This window comes from Melitaea cinxia, chromosome 19 (assembly GCF_905220565.1).
Source record: "Melitaea cinxia chromosome 19, ilMelCinx1.1, whole genome shotgun sequence".
NCBI lineage: Eukaryota > Metazoa > Arthropoda > Insecta > Lepidoptera > Nymphalidae > Melitaea > Melitaea cinxia.
Window position 1 is genome coordinate 10,300,500 of NC_059412.1, and position 15,953 is coordinate 10,316,452.

Below are 15,953 nucleotides of genomic sequence, written 5' to 3' on the forward strand. Positions count from 1 at the left end.
AGTGATGAATTAAGCTCCGACCCATTTTCTACATGCAGAAAGAGGGCCAGCAATAGGATGTTATAAGATGAATTAATCAATCAATTTTGAAAGTACTTTTAACTTAGTCTCAGGTCATCAGGTCATCATACGCGCTCTTTTTATATTATTGCAGCAGTCCCTGTAGTTGCTATGGCTACTCTACTGTACTGTAAAATATTGTCTACTAGAAAAAAAAGTAGTGTTAATAAAAAAGTAGGGATATTACATAGGAACTAGAACGAGATATTGTATTTAGAAACTATTATTGATGTTTAATCTAATATATAAAATTCTCGTGTCGCGGTGTTTGTAGTTAAACTCCTCCTAAACGGCTTGACCGATTCTCATGAAATTTTGTGTGCATATCGGGTAGGTCTGAGAATCGAACACCATCTATTTTTCATACCCCTAAGTTGTAGGGGGGGGATTAAGAGAGTTAATAAGATATATGGCAAAACAACGTTTGCGGGGTCAACTAGTACAGTTTATAAAATTTAGTTGAAAGATATTATGTCAGCTTTTTACATTATTGACATATGAGATTTAGTCAAACTTGAAATCTAACGAATGGCGTTTACAGCGAACAGCCTGACATACTCTTAGTTAAACTAAGCGCATGATTCGCATCTACTTCTGTTATTTACAATAAACAAGATAATACATACAAGTCGTCGACCCAGACCCTGTCTAGTGAGTCATGGCCGCACTGACACTCCCTCCTCCGGATCAAGCCTTAATATTTAATTGCAGATACTGGCTACACTACTACAAATACATAAATATAAAAATGAATCGATGGTGGAAACCCGAAAACGGCTTTATAAATTTGGCTATTTTTCATCATATTTTAATACATCGTAGATTATTATAAAATCATATATTAAGAAGTTGCTCTTAAAAGTAGTTTCAGCCCTTACGAATAATTCGCACTAAATACTTAAAATAATTGAAAAATAATTGTGTTTGCTCGCAAACGAAAAAAAAACCGACTTCAATTACATCGACGAGTACATATAAACATACAACGTAGATCGACGAAAAAATAGTCAAGTAACTACGCGTTATCAAAGATTACTCAAAAAGTAGTTATCAGATCTCGATAAAATTTATATGTGACCACATGATAAACATCAGCTTTCGATTAAATTAAAAATTATCAAAATCGGTACACCCAGTAAAAAGTTATTGCGGATTTTCGGGAGTTTCCCTCGATTTCTCTGGGATACCATCAGCAGATCCTGGTTTCCTTATCATGGTACCAAACTAGAGATATCCTCTTTCTAACTAAAAAAGAATTATCAAAATCGGTACATCCAGTAGAAAGTTATGCGGTATAATACACCGTAGGTCGACGAAAAAAAGCGTCAAGTAAAACGCATTATTAGATATAACTCGAAAAGCAGTTGTTAGATCTCAAATAAATTTAAATGGGACCAAATAACTCACACCATCTTTGGATCACAAGAAAATTAGTCGAAATCGCTCCACGCAGTCAAAAGTTCTAAAGTAACATACATAAAAAAATAAAAATAAATAAATAAAAAAAATACAGTCGAATTGAGTACTTCCTCCTTTTTTGGAAGTCGATTAAAAAATTAAATAGATATACGGAGATTGGGAACTAATAATAGGAATTAGAATAAAACTCACTACCTACAAGTACCAATCTGTATATTAATTTGACGTTTAACGTAAGTTCCCTACTTAATTTCTAAATATATTTTCGAACAATTTACCATAATCTTCTTTGATCATATCCGCTGCTTTTTCTCCAATCATTATTGTCGGTATGTTAGTATTGCCACTCGGTATCTTAGGCATTATCGATGCGTCTACGATTCGCAGATTTTTAAAACCGTGAACCTTCAATCTTTCGTTGACAACTCCTGATGGTCCCATCGCACACGTCCCCACTGGATGTAGCATTGTATTCGGAGTATTAACTACATAACATCTCCAATATGCATCAGAACCAAATTTCAAATCTTGACAAACTTTAATATTTGGTCTTAATAATTTACTACTGGCTTTTCGATAATAGGTTGTGTTACTAAACCTGCTCAAAAATTTAACTGCATCTACTACAACAGTAACATCACTTTTGTCTCTGAAATATCCTATTTCTATTATAGGGTTATCGGCCGGGTCGCTACTTCGTAATTTTATTTGTCCTCTAGATAATGGGTGTAGAAGTACTACGAAAGTTGCATCAACTTCTCTGTTAGTATTTACTTTACTTATTGAGGCGCAAATATCTTCATCGTAATTTAAAATCGTTCGGCACCCGTATAAAATAGCCGGGGCTGCAGTAGCCCCAAAATGGACATTGAAAATTTGTATATCTGGTCTCTCACTGTTAGGACTAGACGAAGAATTCACTCTGAAGAAACCAACCTGAATAGGTATTGGAAATGTATAAAGCTCAGTAATTGTAAGTGGCAGTTGTTGCGCTGTTTGGAGACCTCTTTGTCCCGAAAAAATTATTGGAGTAAAACTATGATCATGCAAATTTTTACCTACTGGAAGATCAGAAAGTACATTGATATTTAAAGATGAGAGTATTTCTGAAGGCCCTATACCAGACAACATAAGTAATTTTGGAGTGTCTATAGAACCAGCGGATAATACGACTTCTATATTTGCATTCACATCAATAATTTTATTCGATTTAAGTAAAACTCTAACACCTTTCGCCCTTTTTGTCATAGGATCTATTAAAACTTTAGTAACCTTAGCAAATTTTGTAACAAATAAATTTGTTCTATCCTTTGTAGGCCTTAAATATGCTTCAGCTGTGCTTGATCTTCGGCCATCACCAATCGTGTAATGCAATGGAGAAATACCATAAATTTCTGGCCCATTGTTTTCTAAAACTGTCTTTAAGCCAATTTCTTCATACGAATCAAGAACTGTTTTATGTATTTTCTTAAAATAAGTATTATAATTAGGTCTTGATATTAAAACTGGCCCAGATTTTGAATGTAATTCGGCATTATAAGGATTACTAAATACTGAATTGTCAGTCATGTGTTCAAGTTTTTTGAAGTAAGGCAGAACTGTATTCCAGTCCCATCCAGGCGCTATTCTGTTCCATTCATTATAATCGTCCGATACTCCTCTCGAGTAAAACATATAGTTAGCAGATGATGAGCCTCCTAACATTTTGCCTCGAGTCATAAACACTTTGCCTCCAACGTGGCCTTGTCCGACGCCTTTATCAAGTTGAGCGTTGTAGTCCCAATCACTTTTTGTGTGAGGGATACTCCAAAACATACTCGGAATCTGTAAATTTTATACCTACATTAAATACTGGCTTGCTTCATGCTTTGATATCATTAATAGAATACTTCGATCGAGTAAAAAACATGGGAATAGTAACGTTAATAGTTGTTTACTCAAATTTAATAATAAGAAATGTTCGTAAAAAAAGTATTACCACACTAGCCGGTGGAGGATCACCTCCCGCCTCTAATAGGAGAATCTTCCATTCAGGAACCTCACTGAGCCGAGCAGCGACAGTGGCACCCCCAGAACCTGCACCCACCACGACAAAGTCGAATGTTTCACCATCTGTTAAAGCATAAGTAAATGATGATTGATTACTAGTTAAAGAATTCAGAGAAAATTTGTGATTATTAACATTTTACCAGAGCGTTACTATAAAATTTATTTAAACTCGATACGTCTACTAGTTTCTTAATGCTATTGTAAATGTAATTTAAAAACATTATATACGTTTAGCTTACATCTTTTATTAGGTACAATATTGCCAATATAAACCTTTAAACAAAATACCACCCGTATTTAAAAAATATAAAGTTATGTTTTAATAACAAGATGTGAGCTAAAAACGGTGGAAATTTTATCATAAAATGCTAATTAATGCTTTCATTGAAAAATATTTTAATTGTAGTATACATAAAAATGCCATTCAAGATGTGTGACTACGACAGTAAAGAATATAGCCACCCCCTCTCTTCCCGTGGCTGTTGTAAGAGGTGACTAAAGGATAACACAGTTCCACTATCACCTTGGAACTTAAAAGGTCATCCAACGGCTGGCTTTGAAATACACTGGTCGAAGACTTTGGTGCGACAAAGCCAGCCCTGCGGTCACCAACCCGCCTGCCCAGCGTGATGACAAGTTCACGGCATTTTTGGCGCGAACTTGTGGAGGCCTATGTCTAGTAGTGGACTGCGATAGGCTGAAGTGATAATGAAGTGATCGTGTATTGTTGAGAATATATGCTCCCAAAATTTACGAGTACATATTTATTATGTCTAAGCAAGTCGTACTAGATCCGATGGCAGGATAGCCATCCAACTGCTGGCTTTGAAATACACAGGCCGAAGACGGGCAGCAGCGTCTTTGGTGCGACAAAGCCAGTACTGCGGTCACCAACCCGCCTGCCCAACGTGGTGACTATGGGCAAAACACATGAGTTCACGTTATTTTTGACGTAAACTTGTGGAGGCCTATGTCCAGCAGTGGACTGTATAGGCTGTAATGATGAAGTCGTACTAGTGGTTATGGCAAGAATAACTTCATATACTTACCAATTAGTAAATTAAAAATTATGTTTAGGTTAAACAAATTAAGGTTAAAATAATTGTAATATTTTAACTGAGTTAGGGCACAGCAGGAATTTCCTGTTCAAAATATGGAACAGCCCGACTGGGGTAGTACCTCGACCTTACAGAAGATCACAGCAAAATAATACTGTTTTCAAGCAGTATTGTGTTCCTGTTGGTGAGTAAGGTGACCAGAGCTCCTGGGGGGATTGGGGATCGGGTCGGCAACGCGCTGGCGATGCTTTTGGTGTTGCAGGTGTCTATAAGCTACGGTCATCGCTTACCATCAGGTGAACCGTACGCTTGTTTGCCGACCTAGTGACATAAAAAAAAAATTAATAACGACGCGTTGACGCAACGGTCCATAGCCCATGTTTGTGGCTATAGCGCTGGCGGTTGAGGGTTCGATCCCCGCACATGACAAACATTTATATTTTCCATACAGATGTTTGCCGTGGTCTGGGTGTCTGTGCAGTTCTTGTGGGTCTCCCCACCGTGCCTCGGAAAGCACGTTAAGCCGTCGGTCCCGGTTGTTATCATGTACACCCGATAGCGATCGTTACTCATAGTAGACCACCTGCGTTTCGTCGACGATATTGTCATCTTTGCCGTGACGTTGGATGAGTTAGGCCAGATGCTGGCAGGCCTAAATGAGTCCTCGCAGCGTGTCGGTCTCTGTATGAACTTGGACAAAACAAAAGTTATGTTTAACAACCAAGTCATACCGAGACCCGTATCGGTTGATGGTACCCTTCTCGAAGTTGTTCAGGATTATATTTACCTAGGCCATACTATCCGACTAGGCTGCAACAAATTCGAGAAGGAGGCTGACAGGAGGATTCGGTTGGACTGGGCGGCGCTTGGCAGGCTTCGTCGAGTCTTCACTTCGAAGATTCCGCAATGCTTGAAGACAAAAGTCTTCGAGCAATGCGTCCTGCCTGTGATAACATGCGCAGCCGAGACGTGGACACTGACGAAGGGACTGGTCCACAAGTTTAAAGTCGCTCAACGTGCAATGAAACGGGCTATGCTTGGAGTTCCTCTCAAAGATAGGATTAAAAATGAGACTATCCGCGAGAGAACGAAAGTAACCGACGTAGCCCACAGAATTAGCAAGTTGAAGTGGCAATGGGCTGGCCATCTGTGCCGTAGGACCGATGGTTGTTGGAGCAGACGAGTTCTGGAGTGGAGACCGCGTCTTGGCAAACGCAGTGTAGGACGCCCCCACCCGTTGGACCGACGATCTACGTAAGATTGCCGGTGTAGGCTGGATGAGGATTGCGGAAGACCGGGATGTCTGGCGCGAACTTGAGGAGGCCTATGTCCAGCAGTGGACTGCGATAGGCTGAAATGATGACTCATAGTAGAGAATATATCCGTCAACCCGCATTGGAGCAACGTAGGTGATTAAGCTCTATCCTTCTCCTACATGGGAAAAGAGGCTTATGCCCAGTAGTGCGATATTACAGGCTTAAGCGTAATTGATTAATATAAAAAGTATCGCTCATACTTAAAGAGGGTACTCTAACCTTACGTTTGGAATAAAACAATAGTAAATAACGACAATTAGTTTTAAAAACCTTACAAGATATTTGATTCTATTAGTTATGGTATTAAATAAATTATAACAACTGATGACGATATTTAAGTCACAGAGGAACGAAAAAATTGGCAAAATTGCTTTGCCAATGCCATTTTAGGTCTTTTTTGTTTATTAATTTATTATTTTGTTCCAAATTTATTTGTTTTTAAGGTTCTTTGTTTATTTACAAGAATTTTCAATTTCAATAATTTACTAACGGAAAGTTACTAGAGAAGAAGAACTTATACAAATAATGAATTACAACGCTTTTAGTATTTTACTGTTCTAATTATCAGTGGAAACTAACTGATATATGTTGTATGTCTGTATAGACCAGTACTTTTAGTCTTTGAAAGCGGTAAAAAGCGAAAAAAATTATAGGAGCATGTTGGTGCTTTTTCTATATTGAGCTCAAAAACTCAAATTAAGGGGTAAAAATAGATATTTTAAATCAAAAAAATTATAGTGTGTTTGGAACATAAAATGGTAGGTTTTCACCAAATTTCGTAAAAAAAAAGGATTTTGTAAAGTATAAAATTAAAAAAATAAAAACTTGGTTTTTTTAATTTTTCACATGAATTTCGTGGGTGTCGTAAGAGGCGACTAAGGGATAACAAGGTTCCACTACCACCTTGTAACCGATGGCGGGATAACTATCTAACCGCTGGCTTTGAAACACACAGGCCGAGGACGGGCAGCAGCGTCTTAGGTGCGACAAAGCCAGCCCTGCGGTCACCAACCCGCTTGCCCAGCGTGGTGACTGTGGGCAATGCACATGAGTTCGCGCATTTTTGGCGCGAACTTGTGGAGGACTATGTCCAGCAGTGGACTGCAATAGGCTGGAATGATGATGATAACATGAATTTTGAGATTATATGAAAAAAATATAAATCCAAAAGTTGTAGATCTTTTTACTACTTACAACTTTGCCATTGAACTTTCTTCCATAAGACTTGTAGTTTAGCCGAAAATCGAGATAAACCGTTTTTTAACCTTAAATCCCCCCTCCCTACCACGTCCCGACCTCAGATAGCCCGTAATTTATAACTACTTTAATTTCGTTATATTGTCTTTCTTTTACAATGGTTTTCATCCTACTATAATTTTTTTGTTTCAAAAGCTAAAACCACTGTTCTATTAGAGGTATGTTGTTTATTAATGTTCTAGAAAAAATTATTAATGATAATAATAACAAAATTGGTTGTTTCCAAATAAAATAAAAATAAATAGGTAACTTACTTTTTAAATTGTAGGACGTAGGCCAGCCATTTGGGTCTAATGCTTGCGACAATGAAAGGAACTGCAGCATTGTCTTCAGCCACGGAAAATCCCTAGCAGACTGAAGGAAACCGAGAAAATTATTAACCACCTCATTTGTAAGCATTTTATTTACTCTTAATAACAAAAATGACGATAATCCACAACACCACTTTGATTTACACTCATGAAATATTTAATTTTTAAGTAAGATATGTGACCTTCTCTGTTGTAATAAAGTAATCTAAACAAAGGTTAAATTAAACGTGGTAGTAATACATAATTATAAAAACCTTAACGAACTAAGCGAAACCATTTTTAAATGCGTAAACATTGTACGTCACGTCGATTTGATAATTATGTAAAAAATATAATTAAACAAAAAATATTCCTAATCTTTCTACAATCTTGCTAATATTACGGTGCGTCCAAGTCTGATGAATGTGCCGAGAATACGCTGCTCGTGAGCTGGTTCCGACTTGTACAAATGCCTATCTACGCAGCGATGTAAAAAGATATAGTGCAAAATTTAGTACCGTTTTTGTTTTTTTTTTTTTGTTTTTTAGTCCACAACTGAGAGTCATAAATCAAATTTGAAAAAGCATATATATACATATACTTCGGAGTAGATTGAAATAAAACTCACAAGTTTAGTATATTAATTTAACATTTAATATAGGTTTCCTACTTATTTCTAAATATATTGTTGAACAATTTACCATAATCATCTTTAATCATATCTGCAGCTTTTTCTCCGATCATTATTGTCGGTATGTTAATGTTACCACTCGGTATCTTAGGCATTATCGATGCGTCTACGATTCGCAAATTTTTAAAACCGTGAACCTTCAATCTTTCGTTGACAACTCCTGATGGTCCCATCGCACACGTCCCCACGGGATGTAGCATCGTATTCGGAGTATTAACTACATAACATCTCCAATATGCATCAGAACCAAATTTCCAATCTTGACAAACTTTAATATTGGGTCTTACTAATTTACTACTAACTTTTCGATAATAGGTCGTGTTACTGAACTTGTTCAAATATTTAATTGCATCAACTACAACAGTAACATCACTTTTGTCTCTGAAATATCCTATTTCTATTATAGGGTTATCGGCCGGTTCGCTACTTCGTAATTTTATTTGTCCTCTAGATAATGGGTGTAGAAGTACTACTAAAGTTACATCAACTTCTCTGTTAATATTTACTTCACTTATTGAAGCGCAAATATCTTCATCGTAATTTAAAATCATTCGGCATCCGTATAAAATAGCCGGGGCTGCAGTAGCACCAAAATGAACATTGAAAATTTGTATATCTGGTCTCTCGCTGTTAGGACTAGCAGTAGATCTTACTCTGAAGAAACCACACTGAATAGGTATTGGAAATGTATCAAGCGCAGTAATTGTAAGTGGCAGTTGTTGCGCTGTTTGGAGACCTCTTTGTCCCGAAAAAATTATTGGAGTAAAACTATGATCATGCAAATTTTTACCTACTGGAAGATCAGAAAGTACATTGATATTTAAAGATGAGAGTATTTCTGAAGGCCCTATACCAGACAACATAAGTAGTTTTGGAGTGTCTATAGAACCAGCGGATAATATGACTTCTATGTTTGCATTCACATCAATAATTTTATTCGATTCAAGTAAAACTCTAACACCTTTTGCCCTTTTTGTCATAGGATCTATTAAAATTTTAGTAGCTGTAGCAAATTTTGTAACGAATAAATTTGGTCTATCCTTCGTAGGCCTTAAATATGCTTCAGCAGTGCTCGATCGTCGGCCATCAGCGATCGTGAAATGCGATGAAGATGCACCATAAATTTCCGGCCCATTATTTTCTAAGACAGTCTTTAAGCCAATTTCTTCATACGAATCAAGAACTGTTTTATGTATTTTCTTAAAATAAGTATTATAATTAGGTCTTGATATTAAAACTGGCCCAGATTTTGAATGTAATTCGGCATTATAAGGATTACTAAATACTGAATTGTCAGTCATGTGTTCAAGTTTTTTGAAGTAAGGCAGAACTGTATTCCAGTCCCATCCAGGCGCTGTTCTGTTCCATTCGTTATAATCGTCTGATACTCCTCTCGAGTAAAACATATAGTTAGCAGACGATGAGCCTCCTAACATTTTGCCTCGAGTCATAAACACTTGGCCTCCAACGTGGCCTTGTCCGACGCCTTTATCAAGTTGAGCGTTGTAGTCCCAATCACTTTTTGTGTGAGGGATACTCCAAAACATACTCGGAATCTGTAAATTTTGTACCTACATTAAATACTGGCTTGCCTCGTGCTTTAATATCATTAATAGAATACTTCGATCGAGTAAATAAGATAAAATTTAATAATAAGAAATGTTCATAATAGAAGCATTACCACACTAGCCGGTGGAGGATCACCTCCCGCTTCTAATAGCAGAACATTCCATTCAGGAACCTCACTGAGCCGAGTGGCGACAGTGGCACCCCCGGAACCTGCACCCACCACTACAAAATCGAATGTGGCACCATCTGTTAAAGCATAAATAAATTATTGTTTATTACTGGATAAAGCCTGCCCAGCGTGGTGACTATGGGCAAAACACATGAGTTCAGACATGAGTAGCAGTGGACTGTATAGGCTGTAATGATGATGATACTGGATAAAGAATCCACAGAAAATTTGGGATTATTTAATTCTAACATAGCGAATAGGTATAAGACTTTAAAGACTTTATAAAGTTTACTGAAATTCGATACGTTGGGTAATTTCTTAAGGGGCTACACTACCTCAGCTCGAATTCAGATTTCACCCGTACTAAAAACACATGAGAATTGAGAGCGCTTGGTTGTTCATCGCGCGAATTATATGTATTTTCTCCCCACAAACATTACCAATAGTTATTTTTTAAAAAACACAACATATAAAATGTTCTTCATACTTATTTCAATTACCACGCTTAATCTCAAGTCAATAACTTCTATATTTACTGAGATATTAAGGTTTTAATACAAAAATAGAGGTAACTTTGCGATTTTTTTGTATCGAGTAAATTTTATGGATTCGTGTTTTCGAAACATATGAAAGATAGTTTATGTCCTCAACTTTACCATACATAATTTTCAAACTTAAATATTCAGTAGTTTGGAAGATATGGACATCCTGCCGAGTGGAAAATAAGCAATTTGAGGTAGCATACACTCTTAATGCCATATATAAATGTTATATTATAAATTAATAATATTATTAATTAATAATGATGGTGTACAAATGTATGGCATGTAAATATTTATTAATTTAGTAAGTCTTCCTGTAACCAATATTTTGTAAAGCAATAAAAATTAGCACATCTAAAAAGTGTTTTTTAAATTTAATTTTGAAATTATTAGCCGTTTCAAGAGATCGTAGTGGCGGAGGTAAATTATTCCAGCAATTTCTCGCCATGTACCTGAAACTACCTCGAAATGCTGCTGTTCTGTGTGCGCATGTGATGAGCATGAACGCCGATCCTTTAGTGTTATGATTATGCTGCCTATCACTCGCCCATTGCAGTTTATCATAAAGGTAAGGCGGCGTTCTGTAACGAATTATGCCAAATAAAAGAGTAGTAAAGTGTAGTTCCATTTTTTTGCCCATATGAAAGATCTTGGCCTCGTTGAGGAAGGGCAACACGTGTGCACGGAAAGGTACGTCAAAACAAAACCGGGCACATGCGTTCTGAACTTTTTGTATTAGTTTTTTTGATCGAGAGAGTAGACACGACCCTATCGCGGCATCAGCGTAGTTAAACTTCAACAAGACCAATGACTCACATAGCTTTACACGAAGGTCAATAGATAATGAATTTCTTATTTTATATAAAACTTTCAGTCAGTAGTAACAATTGCTTGCGGTTCGTATGACGTGTTTCTCAAATTTTAAGCCATCATCCATAAAGATGCCCAAATTGCGCGCCTCAGCAACTCGTTCAATTAGCTCGTTTAATATTTGGATGACGGGAGATGAGTACGACATTATTTGTACTTGAGAGTGGGTGCCTAACAAAATATATTTAGTGTTATTTGGATTCAACGAAAAGACCACTTGGCAATATGGCTAAGATCTTCTTTTAATTTTTCGACAGCTGTGCGTATATCAGCAGGCTTAGCAAGATATATAGAGCTGTATATCGTCTGCATAAATGTGGTACTTACAGTGTTTAATGTTCTTGATAATATCAGCACAATACAGTGAAAATATTAATGGACCAATATTGAAACCCTGCGGCACACCTCTATATGTAGGGTTAGGGTCAGAGCATACCGTAGTACCATAATGATTTTTTACCTCAACCACCTGAGCACGTTCACTGAGGTAACTGTCGAACCAGGATATTGTGTCAGGACAAAAGCCATAAAACCCAAGCTTTGACAATAAGAGTATTCTGTTAATCGTATCAAACGCACGTGAGTAATCCAAGAGAACAAGAATAAGACCCGGACCTTCATCTTGAGCAGACAGCACATTGTCAAACACATCCGCAAGCGCCGTTGTAGTACTATGCCGCCTACGTAGGGAAGCCAGACTGAGTAATTTGCAATACCCTATTCGTATCAAGATATTCAGTCATCTGATCGCATACTACTTTTTCCAATATTTTTGAAAGACACGGCAATATACTAATCTGGCGTAGATCCTTAATGTCAGTGACGTTGTCTTTCTTAGGCACAGGCTTTACAATAGCCGTTTTCCACATTTTAGGAAACGTATACGTAGTTAAAGACCTGTTTACTATTCCCGTCACAACATCAAGACTATTAGGCTGCGTTGACAACAACATATCAAACGAGATACCGTCCACCCCTATTGCATTCGATTTCAGGGATTTTAAAATTCTCAAGACTATACGTTCATCTGTTGGTTTAAGTGAGAAATTAGATGTACAATACTTGTTATGTTCGTAGAAGTTAAGGGTTCCCGCTGAAACATAATCACTGCCAGGAATATCTAGCAAAACATTTATTAATTTTCATTGGATCTTGAAGTTGTTCAGGCAATTGGTATTCCTTATTTTTCGTGATTGTAGTATTTTGTTTTAAATGTTTCCAAAGAATGCGTGGATTATTTGTATTAGAATTAATATAATTCACGCACGCGCTACCTGGCGCTTTATATCCTTGTAATATTCGACAGAGGAACTTGTGTTAGTAGTACGTGCTCGTTTACCCGCATCATCCCGCGCCCGCATCATGAGTTTGACATTATACGTTATCCACGGATATTGGTGACTCTTAACTGTTATTATTTTTATAGGAGCAAAAAATTAAATAGCCATAGCACACTCTCGGTGAATTCCATTACCATATCGTTAACATTTTCGACTTGAGCCATTCTACCCCAATCAATACTATCGAGTGCCTCCTTTAGTGCTGTTTTATCAATGTTCTTAATTCCTCTGTACATAATTTTATTATGAGGTATTTTGACTATTGGGATATTGAGGTCGAAGTGAATAAATGAGTGATTACTCAGATCCGGAATAAAGTCAAACCAAACCCGGTCCAAGCACGCAGTTGAGCAAGCAAGATCGATCAAGGTTTCGCTACCGTTAATGAAGTGTGTCGATTCTGTTGTAAATTGTGCAAGCTGGTGTAAGCTAAGAAATTCCTGCAGCATCTTATAGTGATGGTGATTAGTATTTAAGTAATTAATGTTAAAGTCACCCAGTAATAGTATGTGATCAACACCCGGCTGTGCGCTGATTGTGCTTGACAATCCGTCCAAAAACACTCCGACTGACAACCACGGCGGCCGATAAGCTGTATCAATAAACCACAATTTCGCACCAATATTTAGTGTTAACCTCATCTGTTTGACCATTGGAGTAATTCGGTGGGTGGTTATATGTACGCACGGATAGTCCGTTACGTATGTAAAAGCCAACTCCCCCTCGGCGCGCCCGTACGGTGTTCGAGTGCGGTATGTGATGCAACCGGTAGCCGGGTACACGCGGCGTACGACCGTCTTCACCGTCTCTTAGCTAGGTCTCATTCAATGCCAGAATGTCAATATTGTGTTTATCAATGGCAACCAGTAACTCATCATATAGGTACATTTTTTTCGATAAATACCTGCATATTACAACAAACTGCACCAACGGGCTACTCAGATAGAAAAAAAATAAGAATAATTTAATTTATTCATAAAAGCGTACTATATAATATACTCGTAGACATATACATAAAGCCTGCCTAGCGTGGTGACTATGGGCAACACACATGAGTTCACACCATTTTTGGCGTGAACTTGTGGAGGCAGTATGTCCAGCAGTTTACTGTGATAGGCTGAAATGATGATGATGATGATGATAAAAGCGTAGACAAAAGCGATTTTCTTAAAACTTATCACGAATGAAAAATTTGAATAAGTAAAAAAAATCACGTTTCCACATTTCAAATAATTATGAAATCAACAAGTATATAGTAAATAATATATCATACGCTTCAGCCTGTAATATCCCACTGCTGGGCATAGGCCTCTGTCACCATGTAGGAGAAGGATCAGAGCTTAATCCACCACGCTGCTCCAATGCGGGTGGGCGGATATATTCCCTACTATTAGTAACGATCGCTATCAGTTATACATGATAACAACCGGGACCGACGGCTTAACGTGCTCTCCGAGGCACGGTGGGGAGACCCACAAGAACTGCACAAATACCCAAACCACGACAAACACCTGTATGGCAAATACAAATATTTGTCATGTGCGGGGATCGAACCGGCAACCGCCAGCGCAACAGCGCAAAATAATATATCATACTTAGATTAAAGTAAAATATTTCGAATATTTCTACGAGTTAACGTTGACGAGCAACAAACATTGAAAACCTTATAGTGGTTGCACATTTACACATTGCTAGATAATTGCATATAACGATCGCAAGACGATATTGGATCATTACTGATACAAAGTTAATGCTCGATAGGTGCAAACAGAAAAAGTACAAATATATAAAGAAAAAACCTAATAACGAAAAAAATTGGCAAATTTGCTTTTCCAATGTCAATTTAGATTTTTTTTCTTTTCTTTACGTTTTAATTATTTTTGGTTCATGTTTTTTGTCTTTTTTTTAATACTGCCTATTTTGTTAAATTTTATTATTTATTCCCAAAGTCTTTTTTCTTTTTTTTTTCAAGGCTTAAGATTCTTTGTTTATTAAAAAGAATTTACAATTTCAGTAATTTACTACGGAGAGTTATACTAGAGAAGAGGAAGTTATACTAATGCTAAATTACAAGGCTTTTAGTATTATACTGTTCTAATTATCAGTGGAAACTTAATTGGCATGTGTTAGTGTTATGTTGTTTGTTTATGATTGAAATTGGTTGTTTCCAAATAAAATAAAAATAAGTAGGTAACTTACTTTTTAAATTGTAGGATCTAGGCCAGCCATCTGGGTCTAATGCTTGCGACAAAGAAAGGAACTGCAGCAGTGTCCTCAGCCACGGAAAATTCCTAGCGGACTGAAGGAAACCAAGAAAATAATTAACCACCTCATTTACGATCATTTTATTTACACTTAATAGCAAAAATGACGATTATCCACCACACCGCTTTGATTTACACTCATGAAGTAAATATTTGGTTTTTAAATAAGACTGTGTGACCTTCTCTGTTGTCAATAAAGTAATTTAAACTAAGACATAAATCGAACGTAATAGAATATATACATAATTATAAAAACCTCTACGAACGAAGCAATTTGTAAAAAAAATATAATTAATATAAGGGAACGTACCCATACTAAGTGACCCGTTTTTATAATTTAACCCCCCCCCCCCCCCCCCCCGGTGACAACCCCGTAGTGTTTGTTAACACACTCGAGTTTTCACATAGTGATTCAGAAGTAAGGTTTAATTAATTTTTTAACCATACTTCACTGCTTGATATACTGTCAGTTTTTAATCAGCTGCCGTCCTAGCATATATGTGCGTCAGTTGTGCCATTTGTGAGTTTAAGAACCACCATATTTAAATAGACCTCAAAGAAGAGTAAAATTTTAACAAAATAAAAAATAAATAAATAAATGCTAGATGAAAATAATGCTAGATACAGTGTGTCTTGAGAAGCTCTTCAGTTTTTTGGTAGTCCAGCGAAGACATTCACTTGAGAACAATCACTTTGTTCTTCCTTCAGGGATAGAGTGTAGAAATTTAACATTTGAATAGGCATACCACCTTTGCGTCTAAATGCGGAAAACCGAGCCCAATACAATAATACATGGACTGATAATTGCTCTGTCTTCTAGCCAGAGCAGGGCGAACCTTTGGGTATCAAACAAAACATATTTCTAATCTTTCTAAAAATCTTGGCTGATATTAGGGTGCGTCCAAGTCTGATTAATGAGCCGCGAATACGCCGCTCACGAGCTGGATCCACTTGCACGAATACCTTTCCAGACAATTATGTAAAAGGACATAGTACAAATTCTAGTACTATTTTTTTTTTACTCCATGTATCTACAACAATCTACAGATCAAATTCGAA

At 36.9% G+C, this 15,953-nt stretch overlaps 2 protein-coding genes across 2 annotated transcripts; both read right to left on the minus strand.

Moving 5' to 3' along the window:
* Positions 1–1,725: 1,725 nt before the first annotated feature.
* Positions 1,726–7,558, minus strand: LOC123662742 (glucose dehydrogenase [FAD, quinone]-like). The gene is made up of 3 exons (XM_045597542.1): positions 7,414–7,558; positions 3,458–3,591; positions 1,726–3,303 (listed from the first exon to the last, which is right to left on the minus strand). Exons 1-3 carry the CDS (start codon positions 7,556–7,558, stop codon positions 1,726–1,728), a joined length of 1,857 nt encoding a protein of 618 aa, XP_045453498.1.
* Positions 7,559–8,080: 522 nt separating this feature from the next.
* LOC123662858 (glucose dehydrogenase [FAD, quinone]-like) lies at positions 8,081–14,975 on the minus strand. The gene is made up of 3 exons (XM_045597645.1): positions 14,830–14,975; positions 9,822–9,955; positions 8,081–9,696 (listed from the first exon to the last, which is right to left on the minus strand). Exons 1-3 carry the CDS (start codon positions 14,972–14,974, stop codon positions 8,116–8,118), a joined length of 1,860 nt encoding a protein of 619 aa, XP_045453601.1. The 5' UTR covers position 14,975; the 3' UTR covers positions 8,081–8,115.
* Positions 14,976–15,953: the final 978 nt, after the last annotated feature.

What these genes read in the sequence shown, in the direction of transcription:
- LOC123662858 (XM_045597645.1), bottom strand. Translation starts at nt 14,974, where the DNA reads ATGATCGTAAATGAGGTGGTTAATTATTTTCTTGGTTTCCTTCAGTCC. An exon ending in TAGATCCTACAATTTAAAAA is followed by an intron (nt 9,956 to 14,829) that starts GTAAGTTACCTA and finishes ATGCTTTAACAG; the next exon opens with ATGGTGCCACATTCGATTTT. An exon ending in ATCCTCCACCGGCTAGTGTG is followed by an intron (nt 9,697 to 9,821) that starts GTAATGCTTCTA and finishes CAAAATTTACAG; the next exon opens with ATTCCGAGTATGTTTTGGAG.
- LOC123662742 (XM_045597542.1), bottom strand. Translation starts at nt 7,558, where the DNA reads ATGCTTACAAATGAGGTGGTTAATAATTTTCTCGGTTTCCTTCAGTCT. An exon ending in TACGTCCTACAATTTAAAAA is followed by an intron (nt 3,592 to 7,413) that starts GTAAGTTACCTA and finishes ATGCTTTAACAG; the next exon opens with ATGGTGAAACATTCGACTTT. An exon ending in ATCCTCCACCGGCTAGTGTG is followed by an intron (nt 3,304 to 3,457) that starts GTAATACTTTTT and finishes TAAAATTTACAG; the next exon opens with ATTCCGAGTATGTTTTGGAG.